The sequence below is a fragment of the Ascidiella aspersa genome, chromosome 5 (genome assembly GCF_963924565.1).
Source record: "Ascidiella aspersa chromosome 5, kaAscAspe10.2, whole genome shotgun sequence".
In the NCBI taxonomy this organism is placed as follows: Eukaryota; Metazoa; Chordata; class Ascidiacea; order Phlebobranchia; family Ascidiidae; genus Ascidiella; species Ascidiella aspersa.
In genome coordinates, this window is record NC_139451.1 from 26,037,101 (window position 1) to 26,059,913 (window position 22,813).

At 36.9% G+C, this 22,813-nt stretch overlaps 2 protein-coding genes across 2 annotated transcripts; one reads left to right on the plus strand and one right to left on the minus strand.

Moving 5' to 3' along the window:
- The first annotated feature begins 470 nt into the window (after positions 1 to 470).
- On the plus strand, positions 471 to 5,925 carry LOC146145645 (uncharacterized). The gene is made up of 8 exons (XM_083390636.1): positions 471 to 597; positions 1,095 to 1,256; positions 1,978 to 2,145; positions 2,601 to 2,837; positions 3,419 to 3,616; positions 4,159 to 4,305; positions 4,894 to 5,043; positions 5,672 to 5,925. The coding sequence occupies exons 1-8, from the start codon at positions 471 to 473 to the stop codon at positions 5,923 to 5,925; spliced, it is 1,443 nt and encodes a 480-aa protein (XP_083246762.1).
- A 13,210-nt stretch (positions 5,926 to 19,135) lies between these two features.
- On the minus strand, positions 19,136 to 21,617 carry LOC146145646 (Golgi-associated plant pathogenesis-related protein 1-like). Its single transcript, XM_083390637.1, has 5 exons — positions 21,605 to 21,617; positions 20,932 to 21,126; positions 20,371 to 20,517; positions 19,880 to 20,029; positions 19,136 to 19,389 (listed from the first exon to the last, which is right to left on the minus strand). The coding sequence occupies exons 1-5, from the start codon at positions 21,615 to 21,617 to the stop codon at positions 19,136 to 19,138; spliced, it is 759 nt and encodes a 252-aa protein (XP_083246763.1).
- Positions 21,618 to 22,813: the final 1,196 nt, after the last annotated feature.

The window sequence follows — 22,813 nt, forward strand, 5'->3', positions numbered from 1 at the left end:
TTTCGACTTTACCCAGTCAAGAAAAGTGAACGTTGGTGGCACAAAGTTTAGCCAAATATACAGTGTCAATTACAATTAAGTTATATTATTTTAGCATTGGCTAAAAACAGAACATTCTGTTTTATTAGCGAGGTTGAATCAAACTAGTCAATTGTTGAACTATGTAAAAGCAGGCCAATTTTTTTTTTGTTATTTTGCAATATTTTTTATTTTCTGGTAAAACGAAGGCTTTTTTCGTGAGCAAGTATTTGTAAGTAAAAAATTAAGTTGTTACTTTTACATTTAACCCGCATTTATCCTTTTCAGGTATTCATCTACCAATTATTCAAACAACCGTGCCTTTTTATTTTGCGAAAAAAATATTTATTTAAATTCAACCAAAACTTAAAATCGCGAGAATAAAAAAAACTAGTAAGTAACCTACATACCCAAAACGACGTCAAGCTCAAACAACAAAATCAACATCAACAATGAAGGTTTTAGTTCTACTCACCCTCGCCAGTCTAGCTACTCTTGGAAGCTGTAACCTCAACGCCGTGTTTACTTTGCTGGGCGGGTCAAGCGGCGGTCTTGGCAGTGTACTGCGTGAGGATTGTGGTGAGTTCTTATGGCGGCTCTTGAAACGAATAAATTTAATTCGAAGTTGATTGCTCGGAAAAAATAAACATTCGGTAATTTTGCTAATGTGGACTGTAGATCGCCCTACAGATTTAGTCTTAAATCTAAAATTAGCTGGAATAAGCCATTTTGTGTCATGAGATCACCCCAGAAAAATTGGTTAAGCCCAAACATGTTTTGAACGAATTAATATCATATTTTTAATATTTATGTTTTGTTCTTACAAGTCCTAATACTATATGTACCAATTTGTGCTCAGCTTTTGTATTTATATCGAATTGCCAACAAATTAAGTCAAGTTAGTAGGTTTTAAATAATTTCTATACATTTTTGTTAAACGAGTAGTGTGGTCTTTCACAACTATAAGACGCCTACTGTGTAACATCCGAATTGCAGGATAAGTTAAAAACTGTTTCCTCGTGAATTTGTAAGAAATGCTGTTAACCAATCACTGACTTTTTCCCACCGTTTTTCAGACCCGAAGTGCGGCGACAGGATGTGGTACTGCACCATGTCTACCTTCCGATCGCGTTGCAGTTCCACCAACCTGCTCGGTTACATCGTCAAATCGATGTGCAGCCGAACCTGCGGCGTGTGCCGGCCCTGCCTCAATATCGCGCCTAGGATTTGCGACCCGAGTAAGTCTAAACTTGAGGGACTTTACCTTATACCAGCGTTGCTCAACCGGTGCGCCGCGAGCGAAAGGAAAGAACATGTCGAAATTAGTCCAAAATTAATCGGATTAACACAAAATAACGTTTTTCGTCTCAAAGGCTGGATTCCCTTTAAAGATATGCAACTATAAAACCCATATAGCTTAATAACAAATGCAGGCAATTTAAGAGAAATGTTAATACACCTCAAAAATTTCGCGCTCGCTTCGCAAAAGTATTTGGGGGGCATGACAATTTTTCGTCACAAAGTTACGTCAACAAACGTTACACCAGTGAAAATATCGTCTCATAATGTTGTCAAATAGTAAAACAATCCGGTGAAAGAGTAAAACAAACGAAAATACAGCTTTAGAAAATATTTTTAGCTCGTTTGCGTGACTTTGTGAAAAAACCTTGTTTGTTCAGCAACAAAAACACCTAAGTACCTTTTAATCAAACAAAGTGCCACCCATGCTGCGGTGCTTGTTATAGAAAAAAAGTAGTGTTACTATTGTACAAACAAAACTAAAACCGTGTCAAAATTGCAACTTACAAGTTCGTATCAGTTTAATTCAAATGTAAGTTATTATTTTCTTGCTTTGGTCATCCCTTCTCGCGCACGCCCGCTGTTTACAACAGTTTGTATTGCCGGTACAGTAACTCTGTACCATGCTTGACAGGGCCTTACTTTACCCTTGTTTTGCAGAGAACGACACCTGTGTGGACTACGACCGCAGATGTCCAGTTCTTTTCGCACCCCGGTTCTGCTCTGGTCACGACATGAGTGGTTTCGTGCAGCGAAAGTGCCCCAAGTCTTGCCACATGTGCAAGCCCTGCTCGTTACCCGCTCCACCTGTAAGCACCTGCGATAAAGGTACGTAAAATCCACTGAAAAGCTGGAAGGACACTGTTAAAGAGTGTTTTGTGCATTACGCACTTTGTAATTCGGCAGGCAATGTTTGGCAGCCGAATTGACCAATTGACATCAGTCGGAAAAACTGTTAAACATAAAAAAAGTGATCTAGGACATTAATATCTTTAGGTTTTATTTTTTCAACAATTTTATTTGTCTCGAAAATTTACCTTTATATGTATTCAAAAATCAATAAAAAAAATCTCCAAATACTGACAACCCCAATAACATTTACTCTATATATCCCAAAATGAAACCTTCCTCGAATCTGCATAGATTAAAAAACTAAAATTCTAAAGTAACTTGACCTTATAAACAAAATTTTATCCTTTAAATTCCCCCCGAAAGAGCAATATAATTCCTTGCTTTTATCTCATAAAAAACTTTCCTTCTTCAAACCTAATTATTCCCTCCAGACTGCAAAGACCTCGGCGACCACTGCAAGGTCTGGGAAGAGGCCGGTCACTGCGCCCCCTACGACACACACTACGCCTGGATGCGAGACAACTGCGCGCGCACCTGCCGGGTATGCAAGCCCTGCACCTACCTTCCCGGTGAACTTAAGTCGCCGCCTTACATGGGAAGAAAGACCAGCCCAAAAGTCCCGGCCACTGCTGCTCCAAGACGCACCACCAGGGCGCCAGTTGCAACCCGTAAGTATTAGTATTCTTGCGTCACAGTCGAGCCTTTGTTGCGTTGGGAACTGTGCATTTTTTGAATAATCGCATTGGCGCTTACCTCTAAAATGAAAAGCGATTTTCGTGCTCAGTAACTTGGTAAATGTTTTACGCTAACCAAGGATTCTAGACAATGTCGCAATATTACGAAAAAATATGTACATTATTAAAACTGTCAGCAAAATATAATAAGCTTTTATATCAGTATCTCATTTCTTGGACGGATAATAATTTAAATGTTATCTTTTTATTTTTTTTACTTTATTGAGTTGTTTTGTTCAGTGTTTTAAAATCTTAAAATTTGTCTCTTAGCTTTAAAGACAGCGATCGGCAAATAGACCCCATGGCTAGAGACTATCAGTTGCTTGTTTTTTTTTTCCATTTGTTTTGTTGAATAAAAAAGTTCAACACTCGAGCAAAGCTTAACTTGCCAGCGATCAAACTTCAGAATAAAACATACCCCAAACTTATCGTTACACAAAAGTGCTTTACTTTATTATAAGCACCGCGTATATATGTGTTCCTATTTCGCTCATACAGTTTAATTTTACTGCCAGGTGCTCCAGTAGTTCGTAAATGCACCCTGGCCAGGATCGTCGGAGTCTCGCAGGCCAATCAGTGTCTGAACATCCACAACTACTACCGGTGTCTGCACGGCGCCCGTCCCCTCCGCTACGACATCGCCCTGGAAAGAAGCGCTGAGGAGTACGCCAACAAACTTCCAAGCTTCGGCTATTTGAGGCCTTCTGTCCCAGGTTTGTGTTCACCGAATCCGGCGCTCTTTTAGTGTGTCAAAACGTCGATTTTTTAGACTTAACTTAACAGTTTCATAATGGCTTTCTGCAACAGTATATTTATTTAGTGGTTTTGCATGTTTCATTGTTTGAAAGCTCTATTTGTCTAATTCCGAAGCTTCAAATTAGGTGGCACTAATCATGATCATGATGTGCATAATTTATTTGTTAATAGTGTCACCAACAGCGTTTACAGATTTTAAATATTTAAGTAAGTGTTAATCCTATCCAGTTTCAATTCGTAATTTACCAGAAATTTAACTATAGAGCCTTTATATTTTTAACCATTTTTCTTTGGTTGTTTTTTTCAACATAATACGAAAGGCAGTGATTCTATGTTATGTTGAAAATGAATCAAGAATTATTCGGAACGTTCAAAATGCCACCTACTGTATAAGCTTTGATATTTCACTACGTCTTTTCATATTGTTTTAACGATAAGGAATAGCATAACGTGTCGTCGCTATCCTAAATCGCACCATAACCGCGTAAATATCCTGCAGGACGCGACCGTGCCAGCAGCGTCGGTGAGAACCTCCATATGAAGATTGCCCTCAACAACCAGTACACCTTGAGCCAAGCAGTTAGCGAGTGGTACGCTGAGGGACTCACCTACGACTACAACTCTGATACGGCTGACCTTAAATCCGGTAAAATTTGTTTTGAGCGAAAAACGTCGTGGCATCTTTTAAAGTAGGCCTACTATATGCTAAAACATTTTTTTGCAAAATTTCTTATAGTTACGATTGAGTGCAACAGGCATTTTATCTAACTCACTTTCACCTTTGTTTTCCGCATAAATCAGGCATGTGGCGTCAATAAGGTGTTTTTCGCTTAAATAAGGTTAAAATGTGAGGTTAACCAACAAATAAATGGCAAGATTAACCTTTGTTGGCCAATATCGAAAATTATCTCGATGCTGTACACGAAAAGGAACTAAATGTAAATAATCATTCGAATTTATTCAAATATTTTGTGCGATTTTGTCGTATATAACTAGTTATAGAACTCGCAATATCAGTGTACACTATTGAAACAATATTTTTTTAATACCAGTCTCTAAGATATTTAAGTGATATTTGCTTTAGAATATATTAAAGAGAGTTTATAATTGCGATGTAGTACACATTGTACTTCGACCGCACATTAGATTTAAAACAGTTTTGTCAGATAACGATGGCACTACTTTTGCTCCAAATCGGTTTGACTATGTTAGTAACCGGAGTTATTAATTGCAGAGCGCTTCACCCAACTGATATGGTCGAGCACCCAAAGGGTTGGATGTGCTGTGCGAAAAGTCGATGACACTTTTTTCGTCGTTGCTCACTACAAGATCAAGGGAAACATCGAGGGACGGTTCATGGACAACATTCAGATGCCAATTGAAGGTAAAACTCGACCTGGTTATGTTTGCTTAACACACGCAATCCTGCTATGCATGTGGTATTTTGCACGGCAAACATGAGCCGTACAATATTTGTGCTCTATAACCGGCGATAACCTAACGTAGCTATTGAAAATTTAAAACGGCTACAGAAAGGATTGCGACTAATGTTCAGTTGTAAAAAAAGTAACTCCGATTTTTCGGTGCCTTAAGCCTTTACAAGCATTACTATAATTTCATTTGTGGCTGGACTTGTCATACTTAAAGGAATAAATAAGTTTTTTCAAAAGAATATAACCTAAAGTTTTCCTTATTCGGCATTATTTGTAAATAATACGGAACCCCATGTAAAACCTCAACCAACTTAGACTTTGTCCATAGAAACAGTCATAGACATATCTGTACAAGCACGTTATCTAGCCATGTGAACATTAACGTTGTACTTAAGAATTTGTATGAAAGTTGATAACAAATCAAAGGTAACTAAATTGTTTTAAGCACAAAGTTAATATACTCAGCTTCTACTGAACATAAATTGAATTAAATTTGTTTAATTTACCGTCCAGCTATTTGTACAACATATTTAAGCTATTTTGAAGGATTGTTCTAATCATTTCTCCACTATTTGCCAGGGACTTGCGATGCCAAGTGCCTCAATGGAACTTGCCAGGGTGAACAGCTCACCTCATCACCAAAGTGCGGCTGTGACAAGCGAATCCCCATTTACCAGGTTCCCCAGTGCGGGGGCCCCTGTATCGTCACCTGCCCCCGTCCGGACACCTACGTGGGTGAATGGGAAACCACCTGCACCGGAGAGCGAGTCTGCAAATGCGACCCCAAGGGTAGCCCCAAGAATGGCATCAACCCCGGGGCCCTGTGTAGTTAAGTCCTATATAATTATGGTTTCTATCCCGCAGTTTAATTTATTTGATTTCTATGCTGCTTTGGTATATGATCTATACGTCAGTTGTTCTTATCTAGTTAAGAGCCGTTACACCCGGGAAAAAAATGTTTAATTTTATTACATTTATTTTATAAGTTATAAAGCTATGGTCTGCAATGGATAAATAATGGATAAATAAAACACAGAAATCGTCTAACTTTTTGCATTTAAATTCAATTGCAAGGGCTGGATAGGCCAACTACTTTTTTCAGTTATATCGTTGCCAAAATAAACCCCATACGAATGTCGAACTAACTCGGGAATAACTACTTGCTAGTTAAGAACCACTGATAATTTATGTCTTGCTATTAATCCAGCTAACTTTTCCTCCCGCGTTAAAGGTTACGCTTTTTTCTTGTGTGAAAACTTTTCAAAGTCTAACGAAATTCACAGTAGAATGGAATCTAAGCCTACACTGAGATATGGAGATGTTAACAATCTTGTCTACTTTTCTGTGTTGGAATTGTTGTTTGTTTTTGCTTGCAAATCAAGTTTATTTATAGGAACATTTCTTGTTACCTACTAAAGAATATATATATCAACGTTTGCAAAACACCATATATGTCTTACCAATAGTGTTTGTTTTATTTACTTTCTCGGGTCGAAATTCTCGCGTTCAGTTTTCTTTAAATGCAGAAAAACTACAGCGTTCTTTTTTCCCGAAAACTTCATCGTCTTTTTGTTTTTTGCCGCAGCTTACTGTCGTGCTTTTTATGTGACTTTAAAATAAGGCGGACGTCCGTCAGTATTTTAAATGGCTGTCACAAACCTCGTTGCGCCTATTTGCACCTTGTGTTTCTACGGATCGCCCTGTTTGCCAATAAATTATTACACAACATATACAATACCAACATCGACTGAAGTCACGTGCTTTGTCAGGGATACACTTTTAGCGCGTTCAGCCTTAAGGCTGGTTCACACTATAGGCGCGTCTGGCGTTAACGTAAAACGGTTTTAAAACAAATCGTTCGGTTGCGGAAAGTTTGAATATTTCAACTTTTACGCACTGGATGCAACTGGATGACGCTAGATTGCATTATTGTGCTGCATAATTATGTCTTACAAGTGTTATTGTAGACTGCCTTGCCTGAGCAACAGGACTGAGAAAACAGAGCCGGACTCAGTACAGAGTATATACCAGTGTTGTAATGACTTGAGTCATTGCCTTGACTTAAGTGTACTTAAGTCACGATTTTTAAATTACTTGACTTTACTTAATTCGTTTGCCTAAAATGACTTCACTTGACTTAAGCCTTTTGGAAAAATGACTTGACTCGGACTTAAGTCATTTTGTCAAATAACTTGGGATTAAATTAAGTGTTTTTTGTTTTGCACATTAAAATCTTTTAGTGCTGTATATTGCGTTTGTATGTTCCCAATTTTAATAGTTTAACAGTTTACTTTTATGCCAATGACATGACTTGAAATTGACTTGCTCTAATCATGACTTGACTAGGACCTGACTTGGGCAACCGATGACTTTGGCTGGGACTTGACTTGTTATTTTTGCAAAAGACTTGACTTGGACTTGAGTTATTTTTAAAACAACAATACTGGGACTCAATTCATTTCAAAATGACTTGTTTACAACACTGGTATATACTATGGCAAAAGCTAGACAAGGAACAAAAATAATTGCCTGGAGTGTTGGACTCGAGCAATACTCAGAGTAGGAATCGACTTGGTTATTTAAAACCGACTGTGTATAGCCCTTGCTTAGCAAAAACAAAATTTTCTCTTGAACGAATAACTGTTACAATAAATGAAAGCACATATACCACGATAATTTTAACTTACAATCGAATACAAAATCAAAGTTGCGTAAGGTTTTCATCTGCGGGTTGTCATTAACACTCCAATAAATGTTTGTCATCGACTCTAATTTGATAACAAGTTTAGTTCCCGAACACAGAATTACTACTTAATGCATTTAACAATTTTCCGGAACACTAAACGAAAGTTAAAATAATTCATTAAAAACAACAACACAACAACATTTTTTTACTTTGCGACTTCCTTAGTGCGATACATTAGCTCTTTGAAAAATAATCATGTGGCTGTGCCAATTGTTTTTTTCCTATTTTAACTATACGTACAACTCTCCAACATCAAACTAATAAAATAAACGAACTATGTGGTGTTCTTAAGGTTAATTTGTAAGAAGTTAGGTTAAGATTTAACTTTCTGACGTCATGTATAAAAAAAGTTTATGTCCCCCTCAAATGGCTGACACGTATAGGCTTGCTTTCCTGTATTCACATATTTATCAATAGTAAGGTGTTTGCTTTACTATGTGAATATCAAATATTGTTGGGATAACCTATACCCTGTGTGTTAGGCATTATCACGGATTGTCAACTATTAAGTTTTCTTAATGTTTATTGTATGATAAGATTAAAACTGCCAATTTTTTAATAACCAATGTGAACTTGATTCATTCGTTTTTACTTTGGTGAATAGATCATTATTCCGATAAATTGGACACGCAGAATTTAACTACAACTTCATCTTGAAGATTGGTTTAGTAGCTCTACTTCAGGCCAGCTTTTTCTATTGTTGTAATGACTTAAGTAACTGTTTTTAATGACTTTGTTTTTGGACAAATTGACTTAACTTGTCTTAGGCCTTTTGGACAATTACTTGGGTTGAATTGAAGTGTTTTCATTAAGCATTTTTCATTATAAAATTGGCCTATTTATTTTAAATTTTGAACCTAAAATAATTTGCTTGCGATTTGTCGCGTTTTGTGCTAGTTTTTAGAGTTACTGCTCATAACAGGACTAGTTAACCAATTTCAATAGTTTAACGGTCAATTTTTATGAAAAAGACTTGACTTGAAATTGACTTACTCTCTGGAACCTGACTAAAGTTCTCTTTAGAAATGATTTGACTTGGCCTTATTTTTTTCACAAATGCTTTGAATTGGACTTCAGTCACTTAAGAATGACTCGTTTGCAACACTGATTTTCTCATACAATATCAAATTGAGTCCTAGATCTACGAGCGAATATACAAGCCTGCTATTGTCGAATTAAGCAAACACGCTTTGTGTATTTTTGTAAACATATCTTATTTCCAAATCAAGTAACGATAAATAGTACGAAATCGATAAATATATATCATTAAACTGGCAAACTTGGATTATACGCATAACAAATAGCGTTCAAAATAAAATAGTGAAGCGTATTATCAGAAATAAGTTAAACAAGGGCGAAATCACATGAATTTTATACGCTAAATATGGACTAAGCGCTATTCATTTAGCAGCAGCCGCAACTTTAACAACATAGAAACGTTATGCAAGTAATGTTTGGCTTCTCCATCAGGTATTAACATTAAAATGAAGTTTTACACTTGATTAATTTTGCCTTTGAGTGCTAATAATAGCCGCAATGTTAAAATAAATGTCGAATCTTAAACATTTGAAATGTAAAAGTTTATTGTTTAATCGTAGTCTTTAAGGTTGTTCAGGTTCAATTAACAAGCACCGAAAACACAAATAATCGTTCTTCAGTTTCTTCAAAAAAAATGATGACTTCACGCACTTTAAAACGCTCCGGCGGCGCCGGGAGGATAAGGCGATAATATTACAATTAGTATTGTCCTAATGTGCAAAAATATCCACAACATTCAGAGAAACAGAAAATCTTGACCGATTTATGGTTGGAAACTTTAGTGCTTGGCCTCAATTTTTTAAGGTTGTTTAGATTAAAACAAACAAGCACGGAAACAAACAAATAATCTTAGAGCATAATGTTGTAGGTTATAGTAAGACGTAGTAAGAATATTAAAGCCCATACATAAGAAAGGGGTATCATTTTGAACGTTTTGACTAACTCCTTATTCATTTTCAGCCGCGCTGATACCTAATTGCGTATAGGCTTTAATATTCTTACTACACAAATAATCGTTTTCCAACTGCTTGGAAAAAAGCACTAACGGCACCAGGCTCCGCCAGTCGGAATTCCGTGTTCGGGCATTGCCCTCTCGCGGCAGCTGCACACCAGCGCTCCTTCGCAGGTATTTTGCCACTCGCCAACGTAACCGGCAGGCCTGGGGCAAGTCACGACGCACCGTTCGCCGCACAGTGGAGCCTCGTAGCCGGTTTCGGTCGATTGGCACCTGCACCTCTGAATGCCGGTGTTGCCCTGACAAATACCTGCCTGGCAGTCGGCGAGGCACGTGTCTGCGTACAAGAAACACAATAGGTCAGTTGTTCTTAAACTTTTTTTACCGCGGACCCCTAAAATTTTGTTTTGCTTCGCGCTCACCACGGTATGCAAGACATTTTAAAAAGGACGTCATTAATTAGCGTCACAATACAATTTAAAGTTGTTATTTTGCTGATTTCGGTCCACAAATGTGAAAGTAAAATAGAGTCTAGATACATTCAGTGCAAAACCGTTTTACTTTTAGCTAAAATGTTTTCTGTGAAAAATTGATTACTTCTTAAATATATACTGATATTTGAATTAGGGCCTGTCAACATTTTTGGTCCCATGTACTTTTTCGACAAAATGCGTTACCGAACGTCACAAGGAAGATCTCAAAGGTCATAATGGAAACCATAAATTTGTCCTAAACTTTACATTCAACAGTATATGCTTGTGGTTCCCCCAAGACTCAGCGCCCCCCCAGGGTGGCGAGGGCCACCGATAAGAAACGATAGTTTAGTTTAGGCCAAACAAATAAACTCTGTAATAAAAAGTGTTATTACTCTCCAATTGGTTAAAGGTTTAGTCAAACATGGTGTATAAGACAGTTTCGGAGCATTCGCAGTAAGTAAAAATAAATATTGGAGTAAAACAAACAAGCAAAACTTTCCAATCAATGGTATAACCCAGTGGTTCGCAACCTTTTACGGCTTGTAGAACCCCAAAGGAAAGATAAATAGCTTGCGGCACCTCGAACTAGAATTTTTGTTGAGTAACTTACTATAATGTCAAGTAATGTACTATAAAATAAATAAACGAAACTGGAACACTACAAATAAACTCTAGGCAATATATGATTTAAATTTAATTTATTTACTCTAATCATACACAACAGCAAAAATAAATTTCCATTAAAATTATCCCGCGGCACCCCCAGTCTGTCGCGGTACCTCGGTTAACAACCACTGATATAACCACATATCCTGTATTTAATAAAACATATTTTTCGCGGAAATCGCGTTTACCTGGATGAGGAAAATCGACGTTGAATAAGAATACATCGGGCTTGTTTCCTGCTTCTTCGTAATGAGCCACGACGTAAACCTTGCCGTTGATCTTACGTTCTGCGCATCCGACCCGCCTCGTATTGTTCCATATCATTTGCGTAAAGTGCTCTGCAACGAAAAAGAGGGTTATTTATTCAAAAGTAACGTTGCTGTACCTTTACACTGGTCGGGAGTAAATTAGGTGCAAAACACTGACCATTCTAATAAGATAAAACAGCTAAACTAGAAGATTGTGCCACTGATTGGAATGAGTTAACACTTGACTTCAGCTTGATGCTGACATCGTGGTAATTATGGTGTTGAAATAAAATGAAATATATAACAAAGCGTTTTAATTTCTAAATTTAACGTCTCTAATTGAATACGGGTTGTTGATTTTCTGTGACGTTTTTTTGTTTTTGTTTTTGCAATTGGAATTTATCTGGAACAATTTGGAGATATTTTGTCATTTTGATATGCGCACGCGTCACCCAAAATTTCGCAAAGCTGTGAACTGTGAAGGCGCAATAGCATACGGTTAAATAACCAAATATTGTGGGGTGATGAATTATATGACACACCTATGAGTAGATTGCTGAATATCCACCTTATTTAGTTCCGTAAATGAGGGAAGTACAGGCAGTAGAGTCGGAGTCGGACTCGCAAAAAAGTTAGACTCTTATTTTAAGCGACTTCTAAGCCTTAAGGCAAAGGCCAATCAAGCAATACAAGCAAAACTTTCAGGATCATTTGCTTTTCGGCATCAAAGGAGCACTGTTTTTTTAAATGAACTCTTACCCGATCCTGGGATGGCTTCTTCTATTCCGTAATCGTGCATCAAACTCTCAGCGTACCAACCGGCAACCGCCTCATTCACTGTGTAAGGCATAGACATGGTCGAGCCCATTGCGATATTTTCACCCACCGAAGCGCTGCGGTCCACTCCTGCAAAACATGGCCATAAAGTGTAACATTTGTGATTCGTGTGCTTGTTTGTTTTTTTACTTCCATTTTATCTTATTTGGTGGTAGTGTGTTATGCACCACTTATTTTCTTTGGGCTGCTGTCGATTACAAGAGGGTTGGAAGTTTATGGTTTCGAAATTGTAATAAAGTATTGCTTTATTTATGATATGTCTTATAGGTGTACAACACGACAGTGAGTGCAAAACAACTGTACTATATAGCTTTTCTCAAGATTTTTTCATAAAAGACAAGAAATTAAATTAGGCGTTAGTGTGTTTGAAATGGGGTTTAGCAAACACTGTATTTTAACAGTTAAAAATAATATTTAAACCTATACTGTTGTTAAGTGTAACGAATCTAGTCGCTGGATACAAACAATCAAAACTTACTGATGCACAATTGCCTCAAATACTGTAAATGTATACTAATATTTTCTCATATAAAAGGCAAGACTATATATAGGACTTTTTTAATATTCGTCCACTCTCCCACCAAACAAAAGAAGGCCAGCAGGTAAAACCCTTTAGAACCAGTAGTTTAAACTCTATTACTATTTGCTAACATACCGACAGTGGAAGGTTCCAGAATCCCGCTTGCCGCCAGTTTTCGTGCGTACTTTACGGCGCTGGCCTGAAGCCTCAGGTCGTACTCGAGGGGCGCCGAGTTGTGAAGGCACCTGTAGTAGTTGTGCGCGTTCAGGCAGATGTTGGCAAGCGAAGTGGCGCTCGTCTGTCCGCGCTCGCATTCGATTGTGGCTGTGAAATGCAGGTTGTTGGTTAACACGTTGTCGTATACGTATTCATTTGTCACAATTTACAACATTGTTCTTCCGTATAATATATGTTTTCGCCTTTCATTGCAGTTATATTGCCCTAATGAAGATTGCCCGAATAGGTAATCGAAACTTTGGCACTTTGAAAACGTTTTGCCGGAAGAGCAATATCGTACATTTGAAACAATGCGTGGCAGCAACAGCATATTCGCATACATTTGTGTTTTCAGCAGTTAAAAATCAGTACTCGTCAACGAAAAGGCGTGTATAAAGCCAGATTGTGTTTGCATTGCCAAAATTCGTTGGTGGGGAAAAATCCAATGACCCGCTGTTAGCTTTGTGGACTCGCTGAATTCCTGATTACATTTGAATCAGGTGAAAGTAGTAGGAATACCAATAATGCAGTTTTAGTTGCTTCAAAAACATTGTTTTTGTAGAAAAAGCGCCGGAACTTGTTAAGCACGCTAACCAAGCAAAGACTTTAATTTCTATGATAAAGTGAGGATGTTTAGGACGTATTTAACAAAAATAGCTTATTATGACGTTAAAAGATAAGTCTAAAAGAGCTCTTAAGCTAAGCATCTGCATAGTAACTTTGTTTACCGACCTTCTGGGATGCCGAAATCCACGGGAGGGGGAGGATTTGTTGTGGTGGGGATCACGTGCGGACGAGGCTCGATCGGCATAGTCTCGTCCTCGATTATAACAACTTGCTCGTCGGTGGTCGTTGCCATTTTTTCAGTTGTTACAGAAGTTGGTGGGGTTGTGGTCGATTCCTCCACGAAAATAATAACCTCCTCTTCGCCTCTGGTCGGCACGTACGGTTCTTTGGTCGGCTTTTCGGTCATAATTGGTTCTTCAGTGGTTACTCTTGGCCTATCTGTGGTTCGAACTGGTCTCCTGGTGTTTCGAACTGGTCTACTGGTGGTTCGAACTGGTCGCCTGGTGGTTTGAACTGGTTGCCTGGTGGTTTGAACTGGTTGCCTGGTGGTTGCGGCTGGTCTCCTGGTGCTGAAAAAGCTGGGCGGTGGGCGAATCGTTTTACCGTCAGGAGTGCATTCGCGGCACACACTGCAGCTTTCCGGGCATGTACGCTTCATCCAGTTGCCGTTCAGCAGCGAGTTGCAATGGCCTTCTTTGGCCCAGTAGAAGCATTGGACCTCTTTATCTCTGCAGCCTTTAAATTGACAATGGATTATTAATGCGTTTCAAAAGGCCGAAACCGCCGCTAATAGTGCAGTAGTAGGCCTATAGCAAAAATAAGTGAAGCAAATTGTATGCTAATTGGCAAAACACCCTCGTAGTAGGAATGCTTAGAAACTTAGTTTACTTTGGCTGTGTCTTTGCATATCTAAGATTTTCGGTCTTGATTTGAATAGAATAAACATATTCGAAATCGCAACTGAATTCTAACGTTTTACACCCAAACACAATTGCGGTGTACGTCATTTGAAATAGGTTTCAATGGAGTTATTTTCAATTTTTCGTAAATTTTAAAATACAATACTTTTTCAATCGTTTGCAGCGTTGGTCTAGCGCAAACAAGATGCTAACAGGGGAGGAAATAAATGCTGTCTTAGCCTTTCAGTGTGATCACTCAGTTTGCGTCACTTTCCTAAATACAATTATTTTTTAATCGCTTACTCTGTTGTTATGTTTAAAAACAAGCGAAATAACAATGCTAACCAGGAAGGCAAAAATCAAACAACACAGGCTCAGTCGCTCCCTTACCTTGTCTGCAAGGCACTTTGCCCTCGAAGGATATTTCGCACGACTTGCATAGGGCGCATGACTTGGGGCATTCTCGCTTTACGACCGTTCTGATGTACTCAACAGGCGAGTTACATTGGGTGGGCGCCAAAATGCTGCACTTTTCCGAGAAATCCCGACAAGGGTCGTTGTCTGCAGGACAAAAAAGAACGTATTTATAACATTAAAAGATATCCTATAGGTTACATTGGAAATGAATTGCAGTAAGCATTTATTTTAGACAACGAGTATACTCAAGTATTTCTTCGTTAAAAAATGAACCAAGGAAAACATATTTTAGAGCCGCTTTTGACCACTAACGTATGTGTAAACCACAGAACGTTTCAGTAGCACTTAAAATATAAAAAACAGAGGTATTGCCTTAAATCAAACTAAATTGACGGCAAAAACCTCATAGTTGCGATGTCACTATACAAAAAAGTTGTTTTCGTAGATATCGTAAAAAATTAAAAAAATACCAAGCGAAAAAAAATCTGCCAAAAAACACGGTGTTTTGAGGGACAGAAAAATAATCTCTAAAATAGTTTAAGCAATCGTGTAAAATGTAAACGATGTGCTTTAAAAGCTGCAATACTTTAAACACAGTGTTTTTGAGATGCGTTGAGGGACAGAACAAGTCTCTAAAATTGTTACTATTTTTTATAATGTAGACTAAACAATCTTTTAAAATGGATAGGTACTGTACCTTGTAGCGCAAGTTTAGTTAATTTTGCATACCTTTAGAGGAAATAGTTGCACTACCATTCACAACATTTGTTAAAATTTTCTAAACCTTATAAGATCCCGAACAAAACAAAACAAAACTTCAAAATTATCTCTTCGCTTACCTGGAGTGCACGATCGTGGCTGGATCACCGGGCAGGCTTTGCAGACTCCACATGACAGCGGGCATTTACCTCGCACGTAAGATCCTATCAGTGGACTTTTACAATATCTTTTTACCGTGTCCGTGTCGCAGTTCTTTTCGAGGTCCCGACAAGCTGCGGATTAAATAAATAGGCTATAAAGAACCTAATAAAGGCGTTGCTTTAGAAATAGACTGAATATATAGAAGAGATTTAGGTGGCAACAGTAACTCTGTTCATATAGTGACGTCGGTAAAATTGACCCTTGCTAGCAAAAGTATTTCATTAAGTAAAGCAGATATAAGGATTTTTTTTCCATTGTTATAACGTTTGCTTAACAAAGAGGACATGTCTATTTTTCTCGATTTTTTCTTCATATGCATTTATAGCTGTATATTTGTAAAACAACGATTATTAAGTATCCAGTAAGCAATTACAAAGTAAAACAACGATTATTAAGTATCCAGTAAGCAATTACAAAGTAAAACAACGATTATAAAGACGATTATTAATAACAGAACTTAAACTTACCACATTGTGAAAACGCTGTTTCTATCCAGCAGAAGCTGACCATCAGACACACAATGATGGCCTTCATTTTCGTAAAAATAGTTTTTACTTTTTGTGGTGCGCTACACCTTGGTTTCTTTGCTAAACTGAGATGTAAGTGATTTAACTGCTGAAATGGTCTGGCTGATTGTGATGTCGATCGGAAAAGGGGCATGCTTTTATATAATTTCTCAAGGCAAGCAACTAGCCTTCTTTTTTGTTCTTTATTTTCAGAGTTGAGGCTACTTCACTTGAAAACAAACAAACATTTCACCGAGCGTCGTGAGGCTGGGTTTTGCGTGAAGAATTACGTCTAGCAATTAACGCCTACATTCGCCGTTTAACTCGAGAGTCTTATCAAAGTAAAACCACCTCCTACCAGGGCCAACGCTGTAATTACAAAGGCGAAGAGTCGTGTAATTCGCCTTAATCCCAAAACAAATGCGACGATTTGCAAGACTTATATCTGCGCAAAAGAGCAATGTTTTGCGTAGGCTCTAAGTGTCTATTGTCCACAGGTTTTGTTTGAAAAAGTCCGTATAATTTATCGTGAGTTTGGTGTGTTATGTAAGTGTCAGTGTTATGGTTACCTATTGCGGTGATGTAACACTAACGTGCGCTAACACAAGTTCTGTTCAATACAGGGAAATTCTCCTGTGCGACAAGAGATAATTAGACGACTTTCTTTTCGTTTGACGTAGTTGCGTAGGTCTACATTTACAACTTACTGGTGTCTTGAGGTCTTGGGTCGTGTCATTTGGTATTACCAAACCTTACATGTCAGTGTTTGGGCATTTATGCAAAGTAACATGAAAATGTCAAGCGGTGGTTTTCGAGATCTAAATCACCCAAATTTGGTTGTTTAAGGTAATAAAATTGAGCAATCCTTATAGTGAACAATGTGATACAGGGATTCGCTTGGGAAATGTCAATTAAGTCAGCGATAATCATTCTTATTGACACCAAAATTCTAGGTATAGTTTTGCAGGCTATTGCTTAAAATCCGAGATATTAATTCAGTATTTATTTTTTTAATTTACTTAAATTTTTACAGAGAGCCTTACATTTGTTTAGGCCTTTTAAATATATTTAGCAATATTATAAAAAACTATGCAATATTATCAAAAAACAACATAGAAAATAATGTACGGTATAAAGAAGAAAAAATGGCGCATATGCAAATGTTTTTTTTTTGTGTAAAATGCGCAAACAAAACTACAAACTTTTTTAAGGTTTGGATCAATGCAGTTAAATATATTAAAATAGTGCAATTGCAACATGTCAGCGATTTTTCGTTACGCTAACTAGCTCAAAGGAGAATTTGGATCATTTTTTAGTTCCACGGAAATGTCACCTAATTGTCATGCAAATTAGTTAATCTTTTGCAGCAAACTAAGATTTGTTGAGGTCCCCAATTCGACACTCCAAAGGTCTGTAGATACGAACCGCAGGCAACCAAGCCCGGGATGGATCAAAGAGATTATCAATGTCTTTTGATAGATCCATAAACTATATCTAATAGGCAATTAAAAAAAACACTTAACAAATTAAAAGTTAAAAAAAAAGAAAACATGTAAATGTCCTCATAAAAACAAAACCTAAAACAGACCAAAGAACATTCTTCACAATACTTGACATTTTTAAATACCTTTAAATTTAAATCATTTCTGTTTTTTTTAATCTCAACAGATTTTTTACGTTTTAGTTTTTTTATACATTTATTTTTAGTTTTACTTAAATTAAAACGTTATACGGAAATTAACTGAGGACATAGGGAAATACCCTATTTATTATCATTTACAGTTTTACACGTGACAGAAATGGCAGCCGCTTTTTTGCGTAATGTGCACGCAACAAAATTTGGTGAAACATATGTTCTGCTTCTGACACTTGCGCAACCCACACCCTAACCCAAACAATGTGCGTTGTGGTATGTGTTATTTTTTGTTTTGTTTTTTTTTGCATAACTTTCTATATGTACAGAAGTGAAGGAGCGACCTTGTTTAATATATGCATTGCTAAACTTTAGCAATGAACAAATATTTTTTGTTTCTACTGATCCTGTAGCCCAGTGGTTCTCAACCGGGGTGCCCACTGTGCCATTTCTAATGCTCAAAGGTGCCGATAAGTTTTTAAGAATTTTTAAGAATATGATTTTTGCTCAATTGGTATGCTTCTCGTTACAACTATTTGTGTACGATTAGACCATTTAAATGACATTTTCCTACATGTTTTAAGTTGATTGTGTTGTTCCAGTTCCATTTATAGTGACATTTCAGTAAAATCCTTAACGAAAATTCCAGTCAGGCTGCCGAACAACCATTCATTATTTTTAAGGGGTGCATTAAGCCATAAAGGTTTAGAATCACTGCTCTAGCCTATAGTTTACTTTATTGCCAGTTTGCATTCTGTGTTAAGTTCACTTTTTTTTAAATTACCAAATCGTTAAGCTGCAGGATTCAGAACTGTAAATAAAACCCTAATTGCACACCTGCTTACCTAAAAAAAAATCCGCTAAACACCCAAGACCTGAGCAGCGAAAGGTGTCATGAAATACAGACTGTCCTGATCGCATAGATAATTTTAGGCCATATCTGCCTTTTTTATATGCTAAAAACGCTTAATTAGATATGAAGGCTACTACCCAAAAACATTTGACTTCACTGACAAAATTTGTGAACTGTGTCTCCAAAATATTTGGCAAAATGGACTAGAATGGGACTGTTTACAGCTGAAAAATAGAACTAAGACAATATTTTTTTGAGTATATTTATTGCTTGGCACACAAGTATTGACATAAAAGGAAAATAAAACAATATAATAGGAAAATACTGAAATTTATTAATCATAGTAAGAAACCTATTTAATAAATATAAAGAAAATATACGTAAGAGATATAAAACAAGTGCAAGACTGATAAAATATTTGCTCAATATATATAGCAAGAGTACAACAATCTGACGGAAAACAAAGTAAATAAGCATTCAACATCATGCATGCCTCCAATAAATAAGCACAATTATTAAATAAATAAAACAATAAAGCTTTTAAGTTAAATGCATTGTGCCCCAGGCCAAATTACATTTTCCCTGTTAACAATTTTCACAGAAGAACAAGTGCAATATCTTCTTCCCTCACATCTCTCATGCCAATAGCCAACGAATCCATTCGGCTTAGGACAGTAGGCAACACAAGACCCAGTGCACTGCGGCTGAACTTGACTTTTTCTGTTTCGGCACTGGCAGAATGAGGAAGGGCCGTCATGACCTTGACATGACCCCAATTTGCACCTGGCTTGGCACACAGCTGGAAAAGTAAGAATGTGTATAAGGTTAGCATAATAGACTTTGGATTGGTCGATAAGTCATTTAACTAAGTTGCAATTACACTTAAATGCTATTTCTGCAATGACATTATAGTAGGCCTTGCAGCATTTTGCTTTTAGAAAAATGAAACAAAAAGCACCATCATGATTTGACATAAAAAACAAATACCTTACATTACCAATCACAAAATGTAATACTGTAATTCCTTATTAGCACTTTATATATATATTTTATTATTATTTTTTTTAATTTATAATTTTATTTCTATGTCATAATGGTTAAAACTGAGAAATCTAGTTTTTGTATGTGATACTCTTTAATCAGTGGTAAAATTAGAAGGTTTGAACTGCAATTTATTAGTTATATTTATAATGTGAGCAATTCAAGTATACAACCAAGGAGCAAATTTAACAATGCTCTTTTAAATTGATGCACAAATGCTGTCTTAGCTTCTGCTAACAGTTTGTTACCTGGATTTAGTCTGGGAACATTGTCAGCAAAGCCCTTTAATTTGTTTCCTTTCACTTTATAGTGAGCTATGACATACAATTCATCTCCAACTTTTGCCGTTGCACATCCAACACTGACCGTTTCTTTCCAAACAAGCTGTGTGAAATGTCCTGAAATCATATTGTGTTCACTGAGTGAGTTTTTGCTGTTATCTAACAATAATGTGGTAAAATAACTATCTGTGGGTATCCAGAAAAAGCTTGCATATAGACATATATATACTATTTGTTTGACAGCATAAGCGTGTCAATCATTTCAGAAAGTAAAAATATTCTTTAAAGTGCTTATGATTTACTTTTAAACAGCTACATGAAAATCAAATTAGAAAAAAAATGTTGATGAGTCTTAACAGATTTTTTTGAATATATTGTCATTTAGCTTTTAACCATATCACTATATCAGGCATTTTTCTAAGGTAGGTTTTTTGTCATAAACATTAGTCATTACTGACCTGTAGTAGAAGAATGACCAGGTTTGTCAAAATCGTACTGCATGACCTCAGAGTACCAGTCTGCTATGGCTTGACTTGTGTTGTATTTGTTGTCTGGTTCATATCTCCATGCAAGATTCTCCCCAACGTTATGACCTCGATCAACTCCTAGAAAAAGTATAAAATTAATATTTTGAAATAGTTCCTAGTAATGTTAGAGACTTGCTAAAGCAGAGCAAATTCAATAATATATAAAAATTTTCAATAACTTTACAATATGATTTAAGTTTCTGGCCCGTTCTTCTTTGCAGAAATATCTAACAAGCATGATTAAACTTTTCGGTGACCAAATTATCCTAGTTCATAATTTTTAAGTGAAATGCACATGAGTTAGTAAAAATCGCCATGAAAAGTTTGAGAATGGATCATTGGTTGTATCAATTTCACGTCTTCATGTAGTCCGCGGTGTAACTAATACAAACTTAAACGTAACACTGCGAAAATATTACCCGGAATTTGCACACATACACCCAATCACCCGAATATGAATTTCTCAACTCCAGAACGTTTGCATTTTCTTACCTCGAACAGAATGCTTCATAGAAAGGTCTCCAGGTACGCCAGAGCCTCCCAGCTTAATCGCGTATCGAACAGCCGAGCGTTGTAACTCCATGTCGTACTTGAGGGGCGGCGTGTCGTGTAGGCATCTGAAGTAATTGTGGGCGCCCAGACATTGCTGTGCGACCGTCACTTCGCCAGCTCTATCTCTCACACAGCCTAAAACAAAGATCCGTTGATGATAACCAAAACGTCGTCCAAAAAGTTTTCCCTTTTTTCTATCTATATATTCGCTAAATTTTTATCGTTTTTTGTCAAATCTATTTTGCTTGTACCATCGCGGTGGTTGTGTAGCAATAATGAGGCGTTGTGGTAGAATGGTGTTACATAAAACCCCTGCACGTCAACCCGTAGTGTGTTTACGTAACGTTTACCTTTCCGGACTTTCGGGACCCAAATGCACCAAATTACGTTTCCTTTGGTTTAAATGACTCAACGATGTAATTTCAACACTTTTCAACCCGTCTTGCTAGACGAACGTACTTCCAGCAATCTGTTCGCTGCATTAAAATTACAGTGTTAACTTTTGATTTTATTGCATTTCCTATTTTGTCGCAGTATTGACATCAATTGATATTGGATCAGACGATAGTATTTTTGCCCTGGACTTGGGGCTTCGGTGTAGGCTACGAAATACCGAAACCAGACATCCCTAGAATTAAACCAAAAAGTTTAAACAATTGTCACTGATGGAACATACAAGTCACCCCAAGCACAGCTTTAAAAATTAATGAAAGGCATATCTTTAAAAGGTGGTTTTTTAAACATTATTTGAAACACGAATTCTAGTATTTGATGCATGAAATCTTGACTTTTTGCATTGTTAGCATGACCATTGACCATTTATCGAAATCAGTTTGTCTTCAGTGTAACACGCTTATAGGCCTATATTGGGTGAAAAAATGGCTTTGTGATGTCCAATAGAACAATTTAGCATCCGCTCATATAATGACTACAAATATAAGATATATACATAAAAACACAATGCATTACAACGTACCTTCGTGTTTGGAATCAAAACTACGTTGACTTGTATCTTCGGAAACGTCCTTATCAAGTTTGAGAACTTTCAAACACAAAGCATTTGTAACAAAAGCCAAAACTAACAAAACCTGCATCATACCGCCCGTTTGTGTATTACAATAATAACGATGCAAACTATTCGGACTGTTCTGTTTGATTGAAGTTTCTCGAAGAAAGCTTTTCCTGTGAATAACCAGGTGTCTTAGAGTAATTCAATTCTGTCAACTCCCACTCGACCCCAAACAATGGCCGTCACTTCAAATCATTGTAAACCTTGTAATTATGTCGTCGATTAAACGTGCCTGCCGTACGGTAATTGCTGGTTTTCCGAGGCGAATTGTATATTATGTTCGTGTTCGTGATAATTCTAGTAATTTTGAACGTGGGCTATTGCGTCATTTCACGTTTAAAGGAGAAAGTCGCCATTTTCTTAACGACTTTACCCGCTGTTAATTTTACGTTTTTTTATCTATTTGTTAGGGTTCCTTATACATTTTGAGTCTGTTATATTAAAAAAAAATATATATACATAGTTTCTGTAGTGTGTTTTTAACGAAAACTTAGAGAATTCAAAACTCGATCAAGGGATAAATAGCTCATTCTGTTTACTTTTTGGTGAGGGCTAAGGGGGTCTGAGGAAAGGGAAGGGTTGCAAAATTCCCGGGAATTTTCAGAGCGGAAACTTTCGATGGAAATTCTGGGAATTAACGGGAATTTTGGGAAATTTTCGGAAACTTTTAAAACAATCTTAGTTTAATATTGAAACAGGAAAATAATGGCCTTATACTGTGAAAACAACACTTACCTGTCTGGGCCAAAATAT